The sequence below is a fragment of the Grampus griseus genome (genome assembly GCF_964374135.1).
Source record: "Grampus griseus genome assembly, chromosome: 2".
In the NCBI taxonomy this organism is placed as follows: domain Eukaryota; kingdom Metazoa; phylum Chordata; class Mammalia; order Artiodactyla; family Delphinidae; genus Grampus; species Grampus griseus.
Window position 1 is genome coordinate 67,141,367 of NC_139018.1, and position 22,050 is coordinate 67,163,416.

Consider the following 22,050-nt stretch of genomic DNA (forward strand, 5'->3'; position numbering starts at 1 on the left):
TTTGGTAGTTCATTCTAGAAGAATCAATTTAACTTGGTAATTGGCAGTATACACGAAATGATGAAGATGATTACCACACCACAAACTGAATATTAGTACCTCTGTTAAAGTAAGGAAATTGACTGGAGCAGTTGACAGGTTCAAATGTGAACGTACTTAATTTGAGATGTTAATAAATAACCAAGTGACATTAATCTATAATTTTTTCAAGATACAAATAAACCACTTTTAAGGTGTTGTATGCAAAGGCAGAGATTTGAATTGGTACCTGCTTGATTAATTCTGTAAGTCTGCAGTCTGAAGTATGTCAGTGCAATCTAAAGGTTGCAGAATTGGATATTGAAGAAATAAGGTGTTAATTATTATATCCACATTAAATGCTTTTCTTTTCTAGACTCTCTTACGGCATGGTGCAAATCCCGATCTGAGAGATGAAGATGGGAAAACTCCATTAGATAAAGCTCGGGAAAGGGGCCATAGTGAAGTAGTAGCTATTCTTCAGTCTCCAGGTGAGTGGTAATATCTTTCCTTTTAAGCCATCTGCTATTACTTTTCAGCTTCACTTCCATAGAAGTAGCTTTCTGTAGACATGTTAACATTATATAAAGAAATCATTTCTGTGAAGTCAAATAATTACATACACACACACAAACTTATATTTGATAAACATTTAACAGTGTACTATTCTGTGTTCTTTGAGACTGTGGCTGCATGATTCCAAAAAGACCAAATCACAAGTTTAAGGGGGTGTGAATGTCATAAAGAATAGTTGGTTATTGCATAGACAAAGTAGTTTGACCAAATTTTTAAGTTTTCACAGAGTAGATGAATGCAGAGTCTCTGAAATATTTTATGGAATCAAGTGAAGTATCCAAAATTATCTCCTTAAGTTGTGATTCAGCTTCTTGGAGGTACTAATGTTCTTTAGTAGTTTTACAAATGCCTTTGATAGATACAACATCCTAATTTGTTTGACTGTTGTTAATTAGGGTAATTATAGTTGATTTTATAGTACATTTCAATGTTTTTTCATTGAAAGAAAAATTTTCCAGCAAAGTATTTTATTGAACAATATTTGTCTGTAGGTGATTGGATGTGTCCAGTTAATAAAGGAGATGATAAGAAAAAGAAAGATACAAACAAAGATGAAGAAGAATGTAATGAGCCGAAAGGAGATCCAGAAATGGCACCCATATACTTGAAAAGGTTACTGCCAGTATTTGCACAAACATTTCAGCAGACTATGCTGCCTTCTATAAGGTAGTTATCCATACTATTTGTATTTACTAGTTAAAATATGCTAATTATATACCTTTATTTATCTCACTTTTCCAGAAGGATGTGTGAGGTTTATTTTAATATTGAAAAGGTATGGTAAGAATAAAAATTAGATTGGAGAGATAAATCTTTCCTTCTGATGATCTGACTTAAGAGAAGTTTAGAAAATTAAGAAAAGTAGACTAACAGTTTTTGTAGCTCTCTGAATATCAATTCTAGAGAAATTTTTATAAGTACAACAAACATTTATTGAGCTTTATGGAGGCCTTTTTGATAGAGTCAGTGTAAACTGCCCACTGGAGGAGTTCCCAAAGAATTAAGACTTGGCCCTGTTTATGTGCCCTTGCAAGCTGGTGAGGAAGAAATGAGTAACAATACAGAGTGGCAAGTAGCAGATTAGACATATATTCCCTAGGGATATAGATGGGTTAACAACTAATTGGCTGGGCAAATTGGAGATTTTATGCAGAAATGAGATTTAAATTGGGGTTTAAAGGATACTTGGAAGTTTTCTAGGCAGATGAATTTAGAAGGATCATTGTGCAACAGTGTGTGCAAAGGCATGGAGGTATGAGTCAATTCATCCTGGTGCAGGTCCTGGTGGCTCTCCCTCTATAGTGTGTCCAAAGTCTGCCATTTCTATCCATCTATTGCTAATACTCTGGTTCAAGGTGCAATAGTCTGTAGTTTGGCTACTATAGTTGCCTCTAAAGTAGTCTTCCTCCTCGTCTTCTATCTTGTCCCTCTACAATCTGTTCCTACATGTTATGCTGAATTAGTTTTTCTTTTTTTTTAAAATAAATTTATTTATTTATTTTTGGCTGCGTTGGGTCTTTGTTGCTGCATGCAGGCTTTCTCTAGTTACGGCGAGTGGGGGCTACTCTTTGTTGCAGTGCGAGGGCTTCTCATTATGGTGGCTTCTCTTTTTGCGGAGCACGGGGTCTAGGCGTGTGGGCCTCGGCAGTTGTGGCATGCGAGCTCAGTACTTGTGGCTCTCAGGCTGTACAACGCAGACTCAGTAGTTGTGGCACATGGGCTTAGTTGCTTCACGGCATGTGGGATCTTCCCGGACCAGGGATCAAACCTGCGTCCCCTGCATTGGCAGGTGGATTCTTAACCACTGCGCCATGAGGGAAGTCCCTTTTTTTTTTTTTTTAAATAATTTACTTTGGCTGCACTGGGTCTTTGTTGCTGCACGCAGGCTTTCTCTAGTTGCGGCAAGTGGGGGCTACTGTTCGTTGTGGTGCGTGGGCTTCTCATTGTGGTGGCTTCCTTTGTTGCGGAGCACGGGCTCTAGGTGCGGGGGCTTCAGTAGTTGTGGCATGCAGGCTCAGTAGTTGTGGCTCGTGGGCTCTAGAGCGCAGGCTCAGTAGTTGTGGCATGGGCTTAATTGCTCCGCGGCGTGTGGGATCTTCCCGGACCAGGGCTTGAGCCTGTGTCCCCTGCATCAGCAGGCAGATTCTTAAGCACCTTGCCACTAGGGAAGTCCCCTGAATTAGTTTTTAAATCATAATTATATCACATCATCTTCTGACTTAAACCCTCCAGTAGTTTCTAATTGGCCTTAACTAAAACCTAACTTTTTTTTTTTTTTTTTTTTTTTTTGCGGTACGCAGGCCTCTCACTGTTGTGGCCTCTCACTGTTGTGGCCTCTCCCGTTGCGGAGCACAGGCTCCGGACGCGCAGGCTCAGCGGCCATGGCTCACGGGCCCAGCCGCTCCACGGCATGTGGGATCCTCCCGGATCGGGGCACGAACCCACGTCCCCTGCAACGGCAGGTGGACTCTCAACCACTACGCCACCAGGGAAACCCCAAACCTAACTGCTTAACACTCAGGCTTGGAAGGTCTTGCATAAGTCCCACCCAGGTCTCTGACCTCATTTAGTACTATATAACACCTAGCCCATTGCACTTACAGTATGCTAGCCTTCTTTCTGTTTTTGGAACATTCTATGTACATTTTTACCATGGGGTTTTTGCACTTCACTTTGTTGGAAGCTTTCTATTCCCAGGACTTTTGAATGGTTGGTTACTTCATATCATTCAGGTCTCAGTTCAAATGCTTATGTCCATTGACATTTATCCACCTAATTTAAATTTACCCCTAGGATACTTTTCATATCAATCATGATGTTTTAATGTCTTCACAGAGTTTACACTGTCTGAAATCTTGCTCTTCTTTGAGTTTTTGTTTGTTTTATTGTCTATCTCCCCTCTAAAGCTCCATGAGAGATGGCCTTATGTCCTGCCTTATACCTACAAAGACAAGGAGGTATAGATAGGGCTTGATATTTAGTAGATCTTCAGTAGATACACTGAATGATTGAATGAGTGCGTTTTGTTTGCAGCTGCAAGTATTTTGGTATCAGTGGGATATGGGATATGTTTGTATAGCTCAGGGAATACTGTCAAAAAGGTAGACAAGAGCTTTTTATGACCTGTGAAGGCCTTTCTGGTCTAGATAGTGAGTATGGACTTTACCCTGCAGTTCAAGAAGGATCATTAAAGACTTGTGAGGAAATTTGTCACAGTCAGATTTGTGATTTATAAAGATCACTTTGGCAGTCTGGTGGAGCAAAGTACTGGAGGAGGGCAAGAATGAAAACAGACTACTACGGGTTAATTATCGATGTGAACTTTAGACAGTTGCTGGAAGACTGGATTGGTGGGAACAGATTGAAGAGGTTGGGAGATGGGTTGTATTGGGTTGGCCAAAAAGTTCGTTTGGGTTTTTCCACAAGATGCTATGGAAAAACCCGAACGTACTTTTTGGCCAACCCTGTATAAGGGTTGATGACCACCAATTACATTGGAGGGATGAAGGAAAGGAAGGGGTAAAGAATGACTGCCAAAATTTTGGCTGAGTGATTGAGAATTTGATTTTAAGTTCAGGAGGTCTTTAGAACATGGAGTTTTGTAGGATTCAAGTGCCTTAAATACCAGTATTATGAGTTGACATTAAAGTGAAAGTAGTTTACTTTAAATAGGATGAAAGTGCCACTCAATTCACTGTGAACACCTAGGAACTTGGTTTTTATTCTTCCCCAAATAGCTACAGAAGGGTAGGTGTTAGTGGGGCCACTTTCTGTTTGTTTGTTTAACAAAAGATTTGATTCATTTTTAGAAATGAGCAAGTTCAATTTTGAACAGATAATTCGGCCTGAAAATTTTAGAGGACTAGGTGTCATGCGAATTAAAAAACCTTAAGTTATATTTGGAGTTAGAATTGCTTCATTATAAGGCCATCAAGAAATTATAAAGTATGTCACCATATAACAGAGTTCCCTTAATGGATAGTTATTTTTTTTATCATTCTTTTAAATATTTGAAGATCGTCTAAACACAATTTTAGTTATAGCATATTTGATGCTAAATTTTTCCAGATAATAGCTGACAAATTTAATTGTGGTGAATAAGATAGCATATATCTTATATCTTAGTTCAGAGCTCAGACTCTGGAGTCAGCTCAAAGTCAGTCCAAAAGTCAGTGTTGCCACTTTGTAGACAGATAGCCATGGACAAGATAGTTAACCTCTTGATCTTAATTCATCTCTAGGATGGGATAATTATACTTAATTCTCTTTAGGTGTGAAAATTAAAATTAAGTATGTGTGGTATTTAGCATAGTGCCTAATATTTTAGAGGTATTTGTAAAAAGATAGTTTATTAAAAAACTTTTATCATAGATAAGTTAAAATGTATTAAAACGTCGAGATAATCATATAATGAACCCTATCACATAGCTTCAATAAGTTTTAACAAATATCCCAGTCTTATTTCATTTATACCTCCCCAACTGTACTATTTTGAGGAAATCCAAGACTCAAATAGTTTTATCCATAATTTTTCTATATGCATCCATAAAAAATAAGTGTTCTTTTGTTTAGCACAGGCAATATAGCCAATATTTTTGTTGTTTTTGTTTTTGTTTGTGTTTTTTTGCGTTACGCAGGCCTCTCACTGTTGTGGCCTCTCCTGTTGCGGAGCACAGGCTCCGGACGTGCAGGCTCAGAGGCCATGGCTCACGGGCCCAGCTGCTCCGCGGCATGTGGGATCCTCCCGGACCGGGGCATGAACCCATGTCCCCTGCATCGGCAGGCAGACTCTCAACCACTGTGCCACCAGGGAAGCCCTAGCCAATATTTTATAGTAACTTTAAATGAAGTATAATCTATAAAAATATTGAATCACTATGTTGTATACCTGAAACTACTAGAATACTACATGTAAATAAACTGTATTTCAATAAAAAAATAAATTTTCATCATTAAAAAGGGATTCTTTAAAAAAAAGGGATTCTTTTTTGTTTTTTAACATAATTGCAATACCGTTATTACACCTAAAATAATTATAATAGTTCTTAAATACTATCAAACATCAAATCAGCATTCATTGTTCCCAATTTTCTCATAAATTTTTTTCTTCACAATTGGGTTTTGGGGGGTTAATATTTTATGTTATTAATATGTTAATATTTTCCCTTGCTTCCTTTATTTTTGTAATATATTACAAGAATATATAGCAAATATATAAATTTATCTGTAAATGATGCATAGTATTTTACAAGTTAAAGATTTATATAAATCGTATCATATTGTATGATTCTTCTTAATTTGATTTTTATCTGGTAATATTTTTTTTGTTTGGTAAGATTCTTTCTTGTAGTTCATCCATTTCCACTTCCGAATCATTCATTTTTTTCTTTTCTTTCTTCCCTCCCTTCCTTTCTCCCTTCCTTCCTCCTTTCCTTCCTTCCCTCCCTCCCTCCCTCCATTCTTCCTTTTTTTTTTCAAAGTATAATTCACTTACAGCACTATGTTAGTTCAAGGTGCACAACATAGTAATTCAGTATTTCTGTACATCACAAAATGATAACCATGATAATTCTAGTTACCATTTGTCACCATACAAAATGTTTACACTATTATTGACTATATTCCCCATTCTGTACATTTCACCCCTGTGACTCATTTATTTTGTAACTGGAAGTTTTGTACCTCTTAGTCTCCCTCACATATTTCATTCATTCCCCCATCTCCCAAGATGATTCATTAAAAAAATATATACTTGTCATTATTAAAAACAATCTGGAATAGGTTACAACCCAATTTTTTACCATTTCAGTTTAAAATTTGATCAGAAGAGTAAGCGTGTATACTCTAATCAGGCAGTTAAAGGAGGATCTGTATATAAGGAATATATCAACTTTAGCTATTATCTATCATTATTGGCCTGTGTGCATTGTCTGTTCAGGAAATAAAAGGCAGACAACAGATCAATGAAGCCTTCAGAACAGGATAGCAGTTTCACTGGTGGAGCATTTTGTAAAAACCTGATTATTTTCTCTGTGAGATATTTCTTCCCGGTTTTATTGAGATATAATTGACGTGTAACATTGTATTAAAGTGTATAACGTAATGATTTGATATATGTATCTGTAATACTAGACTGAGGACTTCACATTTTGCTTTTGAAGAAAGGCTACTTAGAATTTTGAAGAGGTGTGGTAAATATACATCTTTGGAGTTAGTGTTAATAATGGGACAAAGATTGAGTAAACTTTTCAGGAGCAGAAATCCTTGAGGATCCATTTGTTTATTTATTTTTTAAATCACAATTTGATTGAGAGGAAAGTAGACATGGTTGGATAAAGGGGGAAATTGTTCTAGGATGAGAATATTAAATAATCTAAAGATATAAATTCTTCCAAAGTTAATTTATAGAATGCAGTTTGAAAGAAAATAACTATAGAATTTGCTTTAGAACTTGACAGATCTTAAAGTTCTTCTGGAAGAATAAATAGGTGAGATTATTAAAGAAAAATCTGAATAGTAGCTAGTGTAAACTTTCAGTAATTAAATCTTTATGATAACTAGCCCAAGAGTTTATAAATCATTGGAGTAGACTAGCCCTCTAAACAATCAATTGTGTTTAGAAATTGAATGTAGGGCTTGCCTGGTGGCGCAGTGGTTGGGAGTCCGCCTGCCGATGCAGGGGACGCGGGTTCGTGCCCCGGTCCGGGAGGATCCCACATGCCACGGAGCGACTGGTCCTGTGGGCCATGGCCGCTGGGCCTGCGCGTCCGGAGCCTGTGCTCCGCAACGGGAGGGGCCGCAGCGGTGAGAGGCCTGCGTACCGCAAAAAAAAAAAAAAAAAAAAAAAGAAAAGAAATTGGATGTATTATAGTGGTAAATTATATAATGTATTAATATTTTATAATATATTAAATGGTATTAGAATATTTGCTTTGTGGTTTGATTAAAAATCAGCTTAGTCCTTTACATTGTGTATTTAAATAAATTCTAGATTTATTTAAAATAAATGAAAAAATAAAACCTTAGGAAAACAAAAAGAAAATATTCTCAAATGTTTATCAGAACTTGGTAGGAAGAATGACTTTTAAAACTTGTTTGTGTTAGTCCTATCTGTCATTTAAAATTTATTCTATGTAAAAAAACAAAACTGCATATCAGCTACAGTATTAGCCGTAACCATGAAAGTGACAGAAATATAAACTTGTAATCCAGATAAATCTTCCAACAAATTGGTATTTGTTAGCAAGTATGACCAAGGCATACTACCTTTATTATGCAGAGAACACATACAAGTTTTTGGTCAAAGTATAAATGCCAATTTAAATAAATTAGCCAATGACATTATGGTACAGTGCTCAAGATGAAAAAGAAGACAACAGGGAAAAATGTATCCCCTTACTAGTAAAAAACAAAACATTTAAAAGTAAAATTTCATGTCCTTTTCACCCATTAGACATTTAAGAACCTTTTTTTTTTTTACAAAAATAACAAAATCGTAATGGATTAGTACATCCATATCTACTGATAATTTAAGCTATTAACAGTCCTTTTGTCCCCTAGCTTTATTGAGGCATAATTGACATATAAAATTGTAAGATTTTTAAAATGTACATCTTAGTGATTTGATATGTTTATACATTATGAAAGGATTCCCCTCATTTAGTTAATCAGCATATCCATCACTTCACGTATTTATCTTTGTGTATGTGTATACATGTGTGTTTGAGAGAGAACATTTAGTCTTAGCAAATTTTAATTATACAATACAGTTTTATCAACTATAGTCACCATTTTTTATATTAAATGCTCAAACCTTATTCATTTTATAGCTGAAAGTTTGTACCCTTTTACCAACCTCTCCTTAATTCCCCCATCCCCAGCCACTGGCAGCCACTTTTCTACTGTTTCTATAAGTTTGACTTTCTTTTTTTTTTAGATTCTCATTTAAGTGATATAAGGCAGTATTTGTCTTTCTCTGGCTTATCCACTTAGCATAATGCCCTTGAGGTCCATCCATGTTGTCACTTAACAGATTTTTTAAAAAATCAGTTTGCTGAGTATAGATTCAGTATTGATGCACATTCAGTACGTACGAAAATATTTAGACTCTTGGATCCAAGAATCCCTCTACTGAAGAAATAAAACTGTTCACCAAAAATAATGCTATTTATAATAGAAAAGCCAGTAAGCTGAATGCTTATGATTTATATAATAGTGACAAGCAGGAAAATTTTATGTTATGAATATTATGCATAGTGTACTGGTTAAGAGATGAGTTTGAGTTGAGGCTTTAATTTATTAGCCCTGTGACCGTAGTAGAATTACCTTTTTTTGTCTCATGTTTTTTCATCTGTAAAACTGAACTAATAAAACCTACTTAATAGTGGGTTTGGTGGATGGATTAAATGAGGTGTAAAGTTTTTAAAATATATACAGGTGTTCCTGGCTTATTATGACTCAGCATGGTAGTGACACATAGCCAGATAGGTAGGTAGACAACATAGAAACATTCTTATGCTATTTTAATTCAAGTAAATCATGATATAAAATTATTATTATACATAAATACTGATTTTGCAACCAAATATAAATTGCCGTTAACAAACACTGGAAGGAACTAATCCTGTTAGGGCAGTTTGCCCTCCATCTGCCTACTATTTTCTCTAATGTACTTGAATTTGTAATAAAACATGTTTTAAAATTAAAGAATACATGAAATTCACCTAGAGAGAGTTATGAAATACATCAAGACCACATTCTGTAGGAATACAGCTGTCAGATACCTCTCTTGGATTTCGATAGTGATTTTTGCCTCTCCATCCTTCCTGTGGAGAACTCACCTCAAGGGCAATGATACGTACAGCTTGGCACACAGACTATTGTTAGATGCTCAGAAAACATGTGTTAAAAGCATTATTGACTTTTATGTAATAGACCAGTGTATTATAATTTAAATGTGTTTGGATATTTGTGTATTTTATTTTAAAAGAACAAATCGCTTATAAAATTGAGGTTAATTTGTGTGACATTGAGTATCTTCTGTGTTCTAAGTAAAGCAGTGGATAATAAAAGGGAAAGGAGTCATGCCAAGTTGTTAACAATGGGAATATTTAAGGGCATGGGATTACTAGGATCTCATTTATATGAGAATATTTTAATGAACATGTTTTAAATTTGACAAAGGACAAAGATCCTTAATTTGAAATATGAGTTCCATATAAACCATCAGGTGTTTTAAGTTAAGAGTTTTATATTTGGGGTTATAGATGCCATTTATTAGTAATTGTGTTACTTTTGATTTTCTAAAATTATCATGGCATGTTAACAGTCATGCTGGTTAATATAAAATAGCACATGTAAGAAAATTACAAAAATAATTGTTTTTAATGAGCTCAATATATTAATAGTAGAAAAATGAAATTCCCTCAAAAAATGAACATAAACCTAGTGCTAGTATTGTCTTAGTTTTTTGTATTCTTTAAAAAAAAATTTTTTTATTGGAGTATAGTTGATTTACAATGTTGTGTTAGTTTCTGCTGTACAGCAAAGTGAGTCAGTTGTAGATACACATATATCCATTTTTTTTTATTCTGTTCCCATATAGGTCATTACAGAGTATTGAATAGAATTCCCTGTGCTATTCAGTAGCTTCTTATTAATTGTATTCTTTTATTAAGTGTATATTTTAGCAGAGTATTTAAAGCTTAAATTGGATATTTTGGTTTTCATTAGTGTTGCATTTTGTTTTATTTTAGCTTCTCACCATGGCTAACTAAAATTCTTTTTTTTACTTTTCAAGGAAAGCAAGTCTTGCTCTGATTCGAAAAATGATTCATTTTTGCTCTGAAGCACTCTTGAAAGAAGTTTGTGATTCTGATGTTGGTCACAATTTGCCTACAGTACTAGTGGAAATCACTGCAACAGTTCTTGATCAAGAGGTTAGTTTATTATCTTTGTTGAAATTCCTTTAGCTTTAATTCCCATTAGATAGTAGTCAGTAAAATAATTTAACTTGTGTCTTAATTTTATTAAATCATTTTGTCTGTACAAATGATTGCATTTGTCTACTCCACGCAACTAAACTTATTTTTATCATTTTCCCTTAATTTCCTTTTTTTTCCCCCCAGGACGACGATGATGGCCACTTGCTGGCTTTGCAAATCATAAGGGACTTAGTAGATAAAGGTGGTGATATTTTTTTGGATCAGCTAGCCAGACTTGGTGTAATTAGCAAAGTGTCAACTTTGGCAGGTCCTTCCTCTGATGATGAGAATGAAGAGGAATCAAAACCAGAAAAAGTGAGTGGTCTTAATTGCAGTGTTATCTATCAGGAATAGGGTTTCTTTTGAGGAAATGTAGTTCCAGTTACAATGGGTTTTGACAAAATAATGGCAGTATGGAGTAGTATTATAATTTTTTAAAATTTGGTCACTTTTCTTTTAAAATACATCATTGGTAAAATTTAAAACTTGAAGAAAAGTTGCAAATAAAGAATATCAGAACATCCTCTATCCAAAATCACTAATTATTGACATTTTGCTCCATTTGCTTTGTTACTTACAAAGACACACGTGTGCACGCACATTTAAAATATATTTTTTGAGGGAATTTCCTGGCGGTCCAGGGGTTGGGACTCCGAGCTTTCACTGCCAAGCGCCCGGGTTCGATCCCTGGTCGGGGAACTAAGATCCCATAAGCCACGTGGTATGGCCAAAATAATAATAATAATGATGATAATAATAAAATATATAATTTGAGAGAAGCTGGATACATAGTGCCCCTTTTTGTAAATTTATTTATTTATTTTTGTTTTGTTTTGGCCGCACCTCGTGGCATGTGGAACTTCCCTAAATAGGGATTGAACCCGTGCCCTCTGCAGTGGAAGCACGGAGTCTTAACCACTGGATCGCCAGGGAAGTCAGTGCCCCTTTTTATACCTAAAATCTTCACCAAAAAACCAGGACATTGTCTTATAGAATCCTAGTATAGTTATTAAAATCAGGAAATTTAATATTTATAGAAAATGTTATCTAATCCAGAGACAGTATTCAAATTTGCCATTGCCCTAATAGCAATGCCCTCCTGCGGCCCACGCCACCCCCCCACCCCCCCACCCCCAGAATCCAGTCTAGGAGCACAGTACATTTCGTTGTCATGTTGTTCCATTTCTCAGCGTTTCTTTTTCTTTCATAGCCTTGGCATTTTTTTGAAGAGGACAGACCACTTAATTTGGACAATGACCCTCACGTTGTGTTTGTGCCATGTTTCTTCATAACTAGATTCAGGTTGTGTGTTTTTAAGCAGAAAGACTATGGAGGTGATGTTATGGCCTTCTCATGTGTAAAATGTGCCTTTTTAGAGGCACATGATGTCTGTTTGCGCTCTTGCTGTTGACGTTAACTTGGATCAGTTGGTTGTGTTTGTTTCTACCAGGTTTCTCTATTGTAACGATTTTTTTTTTTGCGGTACACGGGCCTCTCACTGCTGTGGCCCCTCCCGTTGCGGAGCACAGGCTCCGGACGCGCAGGCCCAGTGGCCATGGCTCACGGGCCCAGCCGCTCCACGGCATGTGGGACCCTCCCGGACCGGGGCACGAACCCGTGTGCCCTGCATCGGCAGGCAGACTCTCAACCACTGAGCCGCCAGGGAAGCCCTGTAAAGATACTTTTTCCCTTTTGTAATTAATAAGTAATTTGTGGGGAGATAATTTGAGACTGTGCAAATACGCAGTTTCTCTTTAAACTTTTATCCACTAGTTTCAGTACCTATCGATAATTCTTGCCTTAGATTGCATATTTAAAAATATGCCTTATTTGTCTCTACCAATTGCCAGCAATGATTTAGTCCTACCATTTAGTGAATGCTTCCTACATATTAGTGACTGAGTATTAACAGTTTTGAGAGAATGGTAGGGTATGGTAATTGCAGAATCCTGAGTGGTTTAGTGTATATGTGTGTTTCCTAAATTACTGGAGATTTAACAAAAAACAAAACAAGAAGTGATATCTGGGTTCATCCCCCTGGAATTCTTTCATTCAAGAAATAGGTTACAGATCCAGCAGTCTTTGTAGAAGTTAACAAGCAAACATTTATATGAAAATGATAGGAACCTACAATAGCCAAAGCATCCTTGAAAATGAACAAAGTTGAAGGACATACACCAGCAGATTTCAAGTCTTATTATAAAGCTATAGTAAGCAAGAAAGTGTGGTAGTGGTGTAAAAATAGATTAATGACCCACACATATATGGTCAATTGTTCAAAGAAAGTGCTAAGGTAATTCAGTCACAAAAGGATGGTCTCTTTAAAAATGATGCTTGAACAAGTGGATAACATATGCAGAAATATGAAATCTTACCCCTTTTAACAAAAAAAGAAACCATGAACTGAAATGGATGGGCTAAAACTGTAAGGCTTCTTAGAGGAAAAAGAAGAAAATCTTAGTGACCTTGAGCTTCACAGAGATTTCTTAGATAGGACATTAAAAGATTATAAAAGAACAAAAAAAATTGTTTTCATTAAAATTAAACCTTTGTTCTTCACACTACATTATTATTTTTTAATATATTTATTTGGCTGCACGGGGTCTTAGTTGCAGCACATGGGATCTTCATTGTAGCATGCAGGGTCTTTAGTTGAGACATGCAGGATCTTTTAGTTGCAGCATGCGAACTTTTAGTTGCGGCACGTGGAATCTAGTTCCCTGATCAGGGATCGAACCTGGGCCCCCTGCATTCGGAGTGGAATCTTAGCCACTGGACCACCAGGGAAGTCCCCAAAATACATTATCTGGAAATGAGAAGACAAGCTAGAAAATTCTTTGAGATTTATCTTTATTCTTTGAAAATACCTTCTTCTTTTGTTTGTTTTTTGGCTGCACTGCGTGGCTTGTGGGATCTTAGTTCTCTGACCATAGATTGAACCCCTACCCCCTGCAGTGGAAGCATGAAGTCCTAACCATTGGACTGATTCTGGCCTTCATTTTTTTTTTCTATTTTATAAATATATTTATTTATTTATGCCGTGTTGGGTCTTCGTTGCTGCATGCGGGCTTTCTCTAGTTGCAGTGAGTGGCAGCTACTCTTTGTTGCCATGCGCGGGTTTCTCATTGTGTTGGCTTCTCTTGTTGAGGAGCACGGGCTCTAGGCACGCAGGCTTCACTAGTTGTGGCTCGCAGGCTCTAGAGCACAGGCTCAGTAGTTGTGGTGCACGGGCTTAGTTGCTCTGTGGCATGTGGGGTCTTCCTGGACCAAGGTTCAAACCCATGTCCCCAGCACTGGCAGGTGGATTCTTCACCACCGCACCACCCGTGAAGCCCCTTGGCCTTCATTTTCAATGGACATTTTCAGTTCCTACAGGGATTCTTGGCTGATCATTTTCCAGCACTTGAAGAGATATTTCATTGTCACCTGATGTGCATAGTCTCTACTGAGAAGTTTTCTTCCTCTGGCTGTTTTTAAGACTTTATAACTTGTTTTTAGCAATTTGACTTTGATGTGCTTAGCTGTTTGGTTTGTGTGTGTGCATGCACATGTGGGTTTTCTGCCCCTGCTCAGGATTATTTAATTTTTTTTGGTCTGTGGGCTTACAGTTACATCACATTTGGAAAAATTTTGAACTGTTGGTATGATGATTTTCCACTCTGGCTGTTAGGAATGCAAATGTCTGACCACCCTGTGTGACCTCTGAATTGTTCACCTTACCATTTTCAAGTCATTCTTTGCCCTGCCTTATGGAACATCACCTGTACACAGATGGGCTGGTACTCAGTAGAGATGTCCTGGTGACCGCTTTGCACATTTCTAGAGGCTTTTTGTGCTTGACTCCCTGATCCTGAACTCATCCACCACATATTCCATTTGCCTTAATCTCTTCAAACACAGATCTCCATTTCCTCAACTTAAACTGCTGGCCTCTGTGTTCCTTCTTCTTAAGACCTTAGCCAGAAACTCTGTCTGAGCCTAAGGGGCTTACCTTATTTGTTTCTGTTTTCTGGGAGATCATGCAGTCCTTTGTTGCTTGTTGTCCAGTATTTGAAAACACTTTTTCATGTATTTTGTCTGTTTTTTTTAGTTGTTGACAGTGGATAGGCAAGTCTTGATCCTTATTAACCTATCATGGCCTGGAGCACAAGTACTATGTTTAGGGAAATTTATAATCCATATTTTATAATCTTATTTTAGTGTTATAAGCTAAGTACTACTTCAGGGAAGAAGCATGTAAAAGATACATTTAAAACAATTTTAAGTATAGTAAGTCTTCATAAAGTTTAAAAGTACTTTACCCATATACGCATGCATGCACACACATGCCAAGATCATATATGTTAATGATGAATATTCTTAATATTAAATGTTGTCAACAGAATAAAAATTTTTTTGATGCCGGGGTAGGCAAACAGTGTTTACAAGTTATTTTTCTTTTAAACACGCTATAGCTAACATTTTGATGATTATAGGAATAATCCAGTATATTTGATTCACTTGGCTAAGGTTGGGAACTTATAAATTATATTGTTAAAACACATTTCTGGTCATTCTTTTGCACCCTAGGTTTGGATACCATTGATCTAGTGTAAACATTCATTTTTTACAAATAATCTGTTAGGCCCAGAGATATGGTGAGTTTATCAAGTCCTAGATAATTAGCTAATTGTGTGTAAACCTAATCCATTTGTCTTCTTTACCTTTATACCTGGAAATGTTATAACTTTGGTTATTATGTGAATTTCTTGACTTTTTTTTAGGATGGACTTTTAAGATTATAGGTAATTAGTTGAATCAGAATATGTATTAAAATACAGGCAGATGAATATTGTATTCAGGATGTTTTAATTCTGAATTTGATTCATGGTCATGTTTTTTTAAGTACTTATGAATATTTGGAATATAAGTTATTTCCCACGTTTCATTGAATAATTTTACACATTTAGGAAGATGAACCACAGGAAGATGCTAAAGAATTGCAGCAGGGTAAGCCATATCATTGGAGAGACTGGTCCATCATTAGGGGAAGGGACTGCTTATATATATGGAGTGATGCAGCAGCCTTGGAACTATCTAATGGCAGTAATGGATGGTTTAGATTTATCTTGGATGGAAAACTTGCCACCATGTATTCAAGCGGTAGTCCTGAAGGTGGATCGGATAGTTCAGGTAATATTTTGTTTCTGTTAAAATGTTTTACTAGTTTCTGTAATTTTGATAATTTGTTTTTCTGCTCATATTTTTGCCACCATTGTCATAGCAATAGCATGTCCTTGATGATCATATGGCCATTTCTTTAATATTAACAGAGAAAAATGATTGTACCATGAAAGCATTTCATACTTTTTTATTGTATGAGACAAGGAATAGCATTGTATCAATATCTACTTTTACTGTCTCCATCCTTTAGGTAAAGGTGCCTCTTATCACGTAATGATGAATTGCACATGCGTGATGCTGTCTCAAATTATATCTTTTCCCAAAAGCCTTCTACTTTAAAAAAATTATGGCTGTAGGATTGTTTTAATGCTTGAACCTAAATAATATCAAACCAGTGAGAGTATATCAGAACAAAACTTTGATGAAAGTTTTTTAATAAAATTGATATTTCAATAGGTAGTTTCCTTAAAAAAATGGAATATTTGAAAGGAATGAAGTTTTAAAACAAACATTTTGTCTTTATAGAAAGCAGAAGTGAATTCTTAGAGAAGTTACAAAGAGCTCGAGGCCAAGTAAAGCCATCTACTTCAAGTCAACCTATACTCTCAGCACCGGGACCCGCTAAACTCACTGTAGGGAATTGGTCACTAACATGTTTGAAAGAAGGAGAAATTGCTATTCATAACTCAGATGGCCAGCAAGCAACGATACTGAAAGAAGATTTACCTGGTTTTGTGTTTGAATCTAATAGAGGAACCAAGCATTCATTTACTGCAGAAACTTCTCTGGGTAAGTATGTAGGTATGTCAGTTTAACAGATAAGAATAAATGAATATGTTAAATTGCAATAAGATATGTTCTGTGAAATAACTTTTTTTTTTTTTTTTTTAAGGTTCAGAATTTGTGACTGGCTGGACTGGCAAAAGAGGCAGAAAACTAAAATCTAAGTTAGAAAAAACTAAGCAAAAGGTATTATTTATGGGATTTGCTTTGTTTTTTGTCTTTTATACTGGTGTAGCAAGGCTTCAGGGGTAGATCGTAGGCATTTAAAACATTGAGCCATGTAACATAAGCTACCCTAATCTAATGTATTTTTAGTTTTCCTCTTTCTGTGCTTATTATTTTCTGCAATATGTATACATTTACATATAGTTTTTATACTATAAGTAAACACTTATAGTTTTTATAAGTATAAAAAAAACTTACAGTTTTTATACTATAAGTATAAAAAAAAACTTAGTTTTTATACTATAAGTAAACACCAACATTAAAATAGAAACAAAATTGAGACAAAGTATAAAATTTAAATTATTTTAAAATTATGTGAATTATTAATGTCACAGAAACTTTAAACTCATGCTTTAATTATGATTAATGATAGTATTTTTAGTGATGTAGTGGGATTGAAAATGCATTATTATAATTTACAGTCTTGATTTAATACTTCGTGATGAATCAATTTGAATTCCTGGTTCTAGATTCAGATAATTTGATGCTTAGTTTAATGGCCATCTCAGATGAAACCACTGTTTCAAAAAGATACAGGAGCAAATATGTTACTGACTCCAGGAGCAAATATGTTATTGACTCATATTACTAGTTTTTAAATTCTATCCATTTATTATGCATTGGTTTTTTCAAAAATAAAGCCATTATATTTCTTTCTTTTTTTTTTTTAAATTGGGGTATAGTTGTTTTCCAATGTTATGTTAGTTTCTACTGTACAGTGAAGCAAAGTAGAGTTCCCTGTGCTATACAGCAGTTTCTTATTAGTTATGTTTTATACATATTAGTGTATATATGTCAGTCCCAATCTCCCAGTTCATCCTACCCCACCCCACCCCACTTTCCACCCCCCTTGGTGTCCATACGTTTGTTTCCTACATCCATGTCTCTATATTTCTTTTTTTTAAATAATATTTATTTATTCATTCATTCATTCATTCGGCTCTGCCAGGTCTTAGTTGTGGCACTCGCGATCTTCACTGCTGTATGCGAGTTCTTGGTTGTGGCATGCTGGGTCTTCAGTTGCAGCATGCAGGATCCTCAGTTGCAGCATGTGGGCTCTTTAGATGAGGCATGGGAACTCTTAGTTGTGGCATGCGAACTGTTAGTTGTGGCAGGCAAACTCTTAGTCGCAGCATGCGAACTCTTAGTCGCAGCATGTGGGATCTAGTTTCCTGACCAGGGTTCGAACCCGGGCCCCCTGCATTGGGAGGGCAGAGTGTTAACCACTGGACCACCAGGGAAGTCCCAAGCCATTATATGTCCATCTGTATTATATCAATTGTTCTTGAATTTTTTAATTTTTAAAAGAGAAAATAAAATCTCATAGTTAGATTCAGTATCTTCTGATGACACATTTTTATTTTACCTAAAATAATGATATAGTTTTTTCATATAGTATGTGAAGAATGCTTTTGGGTGATTGGGATAGGGGGGTACTTGTGCGGCTTTGGCCATAGGAATAGTCATAAGGGGTTTTATTTGGAGCACTATATTATATAATATATATATGTTATATATATTATATATATTCATTCATGTCTTCATTTCCAGTTGTAAATTTGCTAGGCTATCCCAAAGATATTCCACATTTCCACATGCTAGACCTAGGAAAGAAAATTGCTTGCTTGCTTTTTCTCTCTCTCTCTCTTTCTTGCTTTCTTTAATTTATAAATGTATATTACCTCTGTAGCTATATATATTATTCCATGATTGCTTCTGTGTTTTTCAAAAAAGAGTGTGAAGCCAGAGGTTTTTTTCCAATTCAGGATATCTTAAGGGCATTTGAGGAAGAAATATCTCAATTGAAGGTAGCCATTAGATGGTAAAAGGAATTTGAACTAAATACAGTTTTCATTTTCATGATAGTTATGTTCTATAAAGCTGCCATGAATACTGAACCATTGTTTCTTGGAGAAATACAGGTTTAGGTTCCTGTGAGGCTCTGGTCACATTTTTAAAGTTTTGTTTTGTTTTGTTTTGTTTTTGCGGTGAGCGGACCTCTCACTGTTGTGGCCTCTCCCGTTGCGGAGCACAGGCTCCGGATGCACAGGCCCAGCGGCCATGGCTCACGGGCCCAGCCGCTGCGCGGCATGTGGGATCTTCCCAGACCGGGGCACGAACCCGTGTCCCCTGCATCAACAGGCGGACTCCCAACCACTGCGCCACCAGGGAAGCCCACATTTTTAAAGTTTTTGCTGCACAGTGCTTGCCGAAAAATGACTGTGAAAAGTGCTGCAAGTATTGATTTGTGGATTACAAATGAATTTTAATGACTAGTTGATTTCACAAATATTAAATTCTCAAATAATGAGGCTCAGCTGTAATTTTTATAAAGCTACCGGTCAGCTTGCTCAGGAGTTTTTTGGAATAAAAACTTTTTTGGTGTTGTATTAACCAACAAATCTAGATTAACTCCCAGGGAACTGAACTTTTACAGTACAAAAGAAAAGTAAATCAAGGAGAGGATATAGTCTCAGTCCTGTAGTTTCATTTTCTTAAAAAAATATGATTATTGATTCAGATCCTTGAAATCAGTAGTAAATCAGTGATCATGTGGCTCTTTTGCATATGAAAGTAGTATATATCAACATACAGTAATTTTAGGTAAAAATAATTTTAACTATTAGTTTTAACCTGTTTTTATTTCTTAATATTGTTTATAAAGGAATATTTTCTTCAGTGTTGTCTGATATCCAGAACTTATCTTTTAATTCTGAAAGGCATACTAAAATAGAATGGGAAGGTAATATTAATTCATTTAGGGAGTGAAATTTTTTGTTACATTAGAGCTATGCTTATGATTTAAATGAAATCACATAAATCTTAAATTTACATTATTTAAGCATATATTTTAAAGAATGTTACATACTAAATTTCATCAGACCCAAGCCTTGGACATGTGTGGGTTTCTCTCTCAAATAACATTAATTTAACTTAAATGAGAGGTAATTAGTACCCAAACTGATAATACAGTCATTCTTTCTCTTGATGAAATATATAAATATATGAGCATCATATATACTTTGTGTGAATAAATAGAAAAAAGACATAATAACCTAAAGTACACCCCAGAATGTTAAAAGATTCAACTTCAGTTGATGGAATTATAGATGGCTTAATTTTCTTTCTTTTTTTTTTTTTGCTTATTTGTATTTTCTAATTGGTTCACCATAAAACAGGTTACTTTTATTAAAAAGAGCGAAGTGACCTTTTTATAGGTTTAATTTGATTTAAATGAAATAAGCTCCTATTTGGTATATGAATACAAAGTTTAAAACTTAAAATTATAAGTTCTTCGATTTGACATTGCTAAAATCTGCCAGAGTAGTTTTTCAACCATGAGAACTTCTTGATGTATATGAATAGAAGTAGTAACATTTTTTGGAACTTGATACTGGCACAAACGTCTTAATTCTAAAGGTTGCATGTATATATTTAAAAGGAAGATTTGGTAAAATTATTAATTGTAGTAAAGATTCACATTTACTATTTTTATTTTGGTAGGTACGAACTATGGCTCGAGATTTATATGATGACCACTTTAAAGCTGTTGAAAGCATGCCTCGTGGAGTAGTGGTAACACTCAGAAACATAGCAACTCAGTTAGAGTCATCTTGGGAACTTCATACAAATAGACAAGTATGTTAGCCTCTAGATTTTATGACACACAGTGATCTTGGTTTCCTTTTTTCCTGCGTTACTGTCTCTTTATTGTGATAAAATTTTATATTCTGGGTATTGATTAGGGGGTCAGAAAATTATCACCCATGGGCTAAATTTTGTATGGTTTTGTGAGGTAAGAAGGGTTTTTACATTTCTAAATGGTTGAACACAAATCAAAAGTAAGAATAATATTTCATGATACCTGAAAATTATATGCATGTGTAAAGTCAGTGTCCATAGTAGTTTTATTGCTCACAGCCATGCTCATTTATTTACATATTGTCCGTGACTGATTTAGTGGCCACAATGGCAGACTTATATAGGTGTGACCAAGATATGTGATGTGGCCTGTGAAGCCTAAAATATTTACAGTCGGCCCTTTACAAAAGAGTTTACCAGGCCTGGTAGAGATAATTTGCATTAATAATTTGAATTTCTTAATCTAATTTAGTATCTAATTTATTTTCATGGTAATTGATGCTCTGATAAGTTAAGTATGTTAAGACCTGTTTGTTTTTTCGATTGTCTTTTAAAAAAATGTTGTTTCTTTTAGTGTATTGAGAGTGAGAACACTTGGAGAGATTTAATGAAGACAGCTTTAGAAAATCTAATTGTACTTTTGAAGGATGAAAACACAATTTCACCATATGAAATGTGCAGTAGTGGCTTGGTGCAAGCGCTTCTTACTGTTTTAAATAATGTAAGTTTATGAAGTAGTACAGAATGAGGTATATAGTTAAAAAATATATTTTTAACCAAACTTTGACAGAGCGAGATTTACTTGTTTTTGTCAAGATGTATTAAAAACTGAGTAGTAAATGTTAACATTTATAAGTTTTCCAGCCTTTCAAGTTTTATGATTAGTTTGAGCCAGTTGAATTAAATAATTGAGTTTATTTAGATTTTTTTGGTTACCTGATTATAATTTGTTCAAGATTTGTTTGAACAAAACACTTGCTTGTAGTAGCCTAAGATTTAACATTATTCACTGCTGTGATTCCCTCATAACATAAAATGGAGTTAGTCTATAGGCCTTTTTAAATACCTAAAATATTTGCATAAAATTAATTTATGAGCATTGGCAATTTAGGAAGTTTATGTGAATATTTGACAAGTATTTGCTAATAACCTTATATTTCTCTTCGATTTAGACTGCATTACTATCTCTTTATTGTGATAAAATTTTTTCCTTTATTTTAATGAAAGGTGTGTATATATACACACCCCCACACACTTATATTTTAACAAATTCTAACAGAATAAATTATGAAAAGTGAAGGTTTTCTCCCCGTTTTAGTTCTGTTTGCCATTTTAATTTCTTGATCTTAATCATTGTACTTTAACTGCAGTGTCTCGTGTTTCCTTCATTATTTTTACCATTTGTATTCTCATTTATTAAAATTATATTGATATAGCATCACTTAGTAGTATCTATGAAATCATTGTTTTGATATACCAGTCATATTTTTTCTAATACTAATTAATGTAAATAGTACTGTTAAAATGCGAAATGTTCATAAATAATCTGAAATTATCTTGCATACCACTACACTTTGAGAAAAGGAGTATAATTGCCACTTCATTATGAACACTGAAGATATTAGCCATGATCTACTAGTCATATAATGAAAAGAATTTT

The 22,050-nt window shown here is 35.1% G+C and overlaps 1 protein-coding gene across 9 annotated transcripts in view; it reads left to right on the top strand.

The window, feature by feature from the left end:
- Nucleotides 1–22,050, top strand: part of HECTD1 (HECT domain E3 ubiquitin protein ligase 1) — a 90,965-nt gene that overhangs the window by 33,822 nt on the left and 35,093 nt on the right. For all 9 annotated transcript variants that reach the window (XM_082648458.1, XM_082648462.1, XM_082648459.1 and 6 more), the window contains exons 9-17: nucleotides 395–509; nucleotides 1,086–1,260; nucleotides 10,394–10,532; nucleotides 10,722–10,892; nucleotides 15,527–15,749; nucleotides 16,266–16,529; nucleotides 16,633–16,709; nucleotides 20,253–20,387; nucleotides 20,965–21,111. In XM_082648458.1, the coding sequence (XP_082504584.1) occupies nucleotides 395–509; nucleotides 1,086–1,260; nucleotides 10,394–10,532; nucleotides 10,722–10,892; nucleotides 15,527–15,749; nucleotides 16,266–16,529; nucleotides 16,633–16,709; nucleotides 20,253–20,387; nucleotides 20,965–21,111 (1,446 nt within the window). The remainder of the gene's footprint in view (nucleotides 1–394; nucleotides 510–1,085; nucleotides 1,261–10,393; nucleotides 10,533–10,721; nucleotides 10,893–15,526; nucleotides 15,750–16,265; nucleotides 16,530–16,632; nucleotides 16,710–20,252; nucleotides 20,388–20,964; nucleotides 21,112–22,050) is intronic.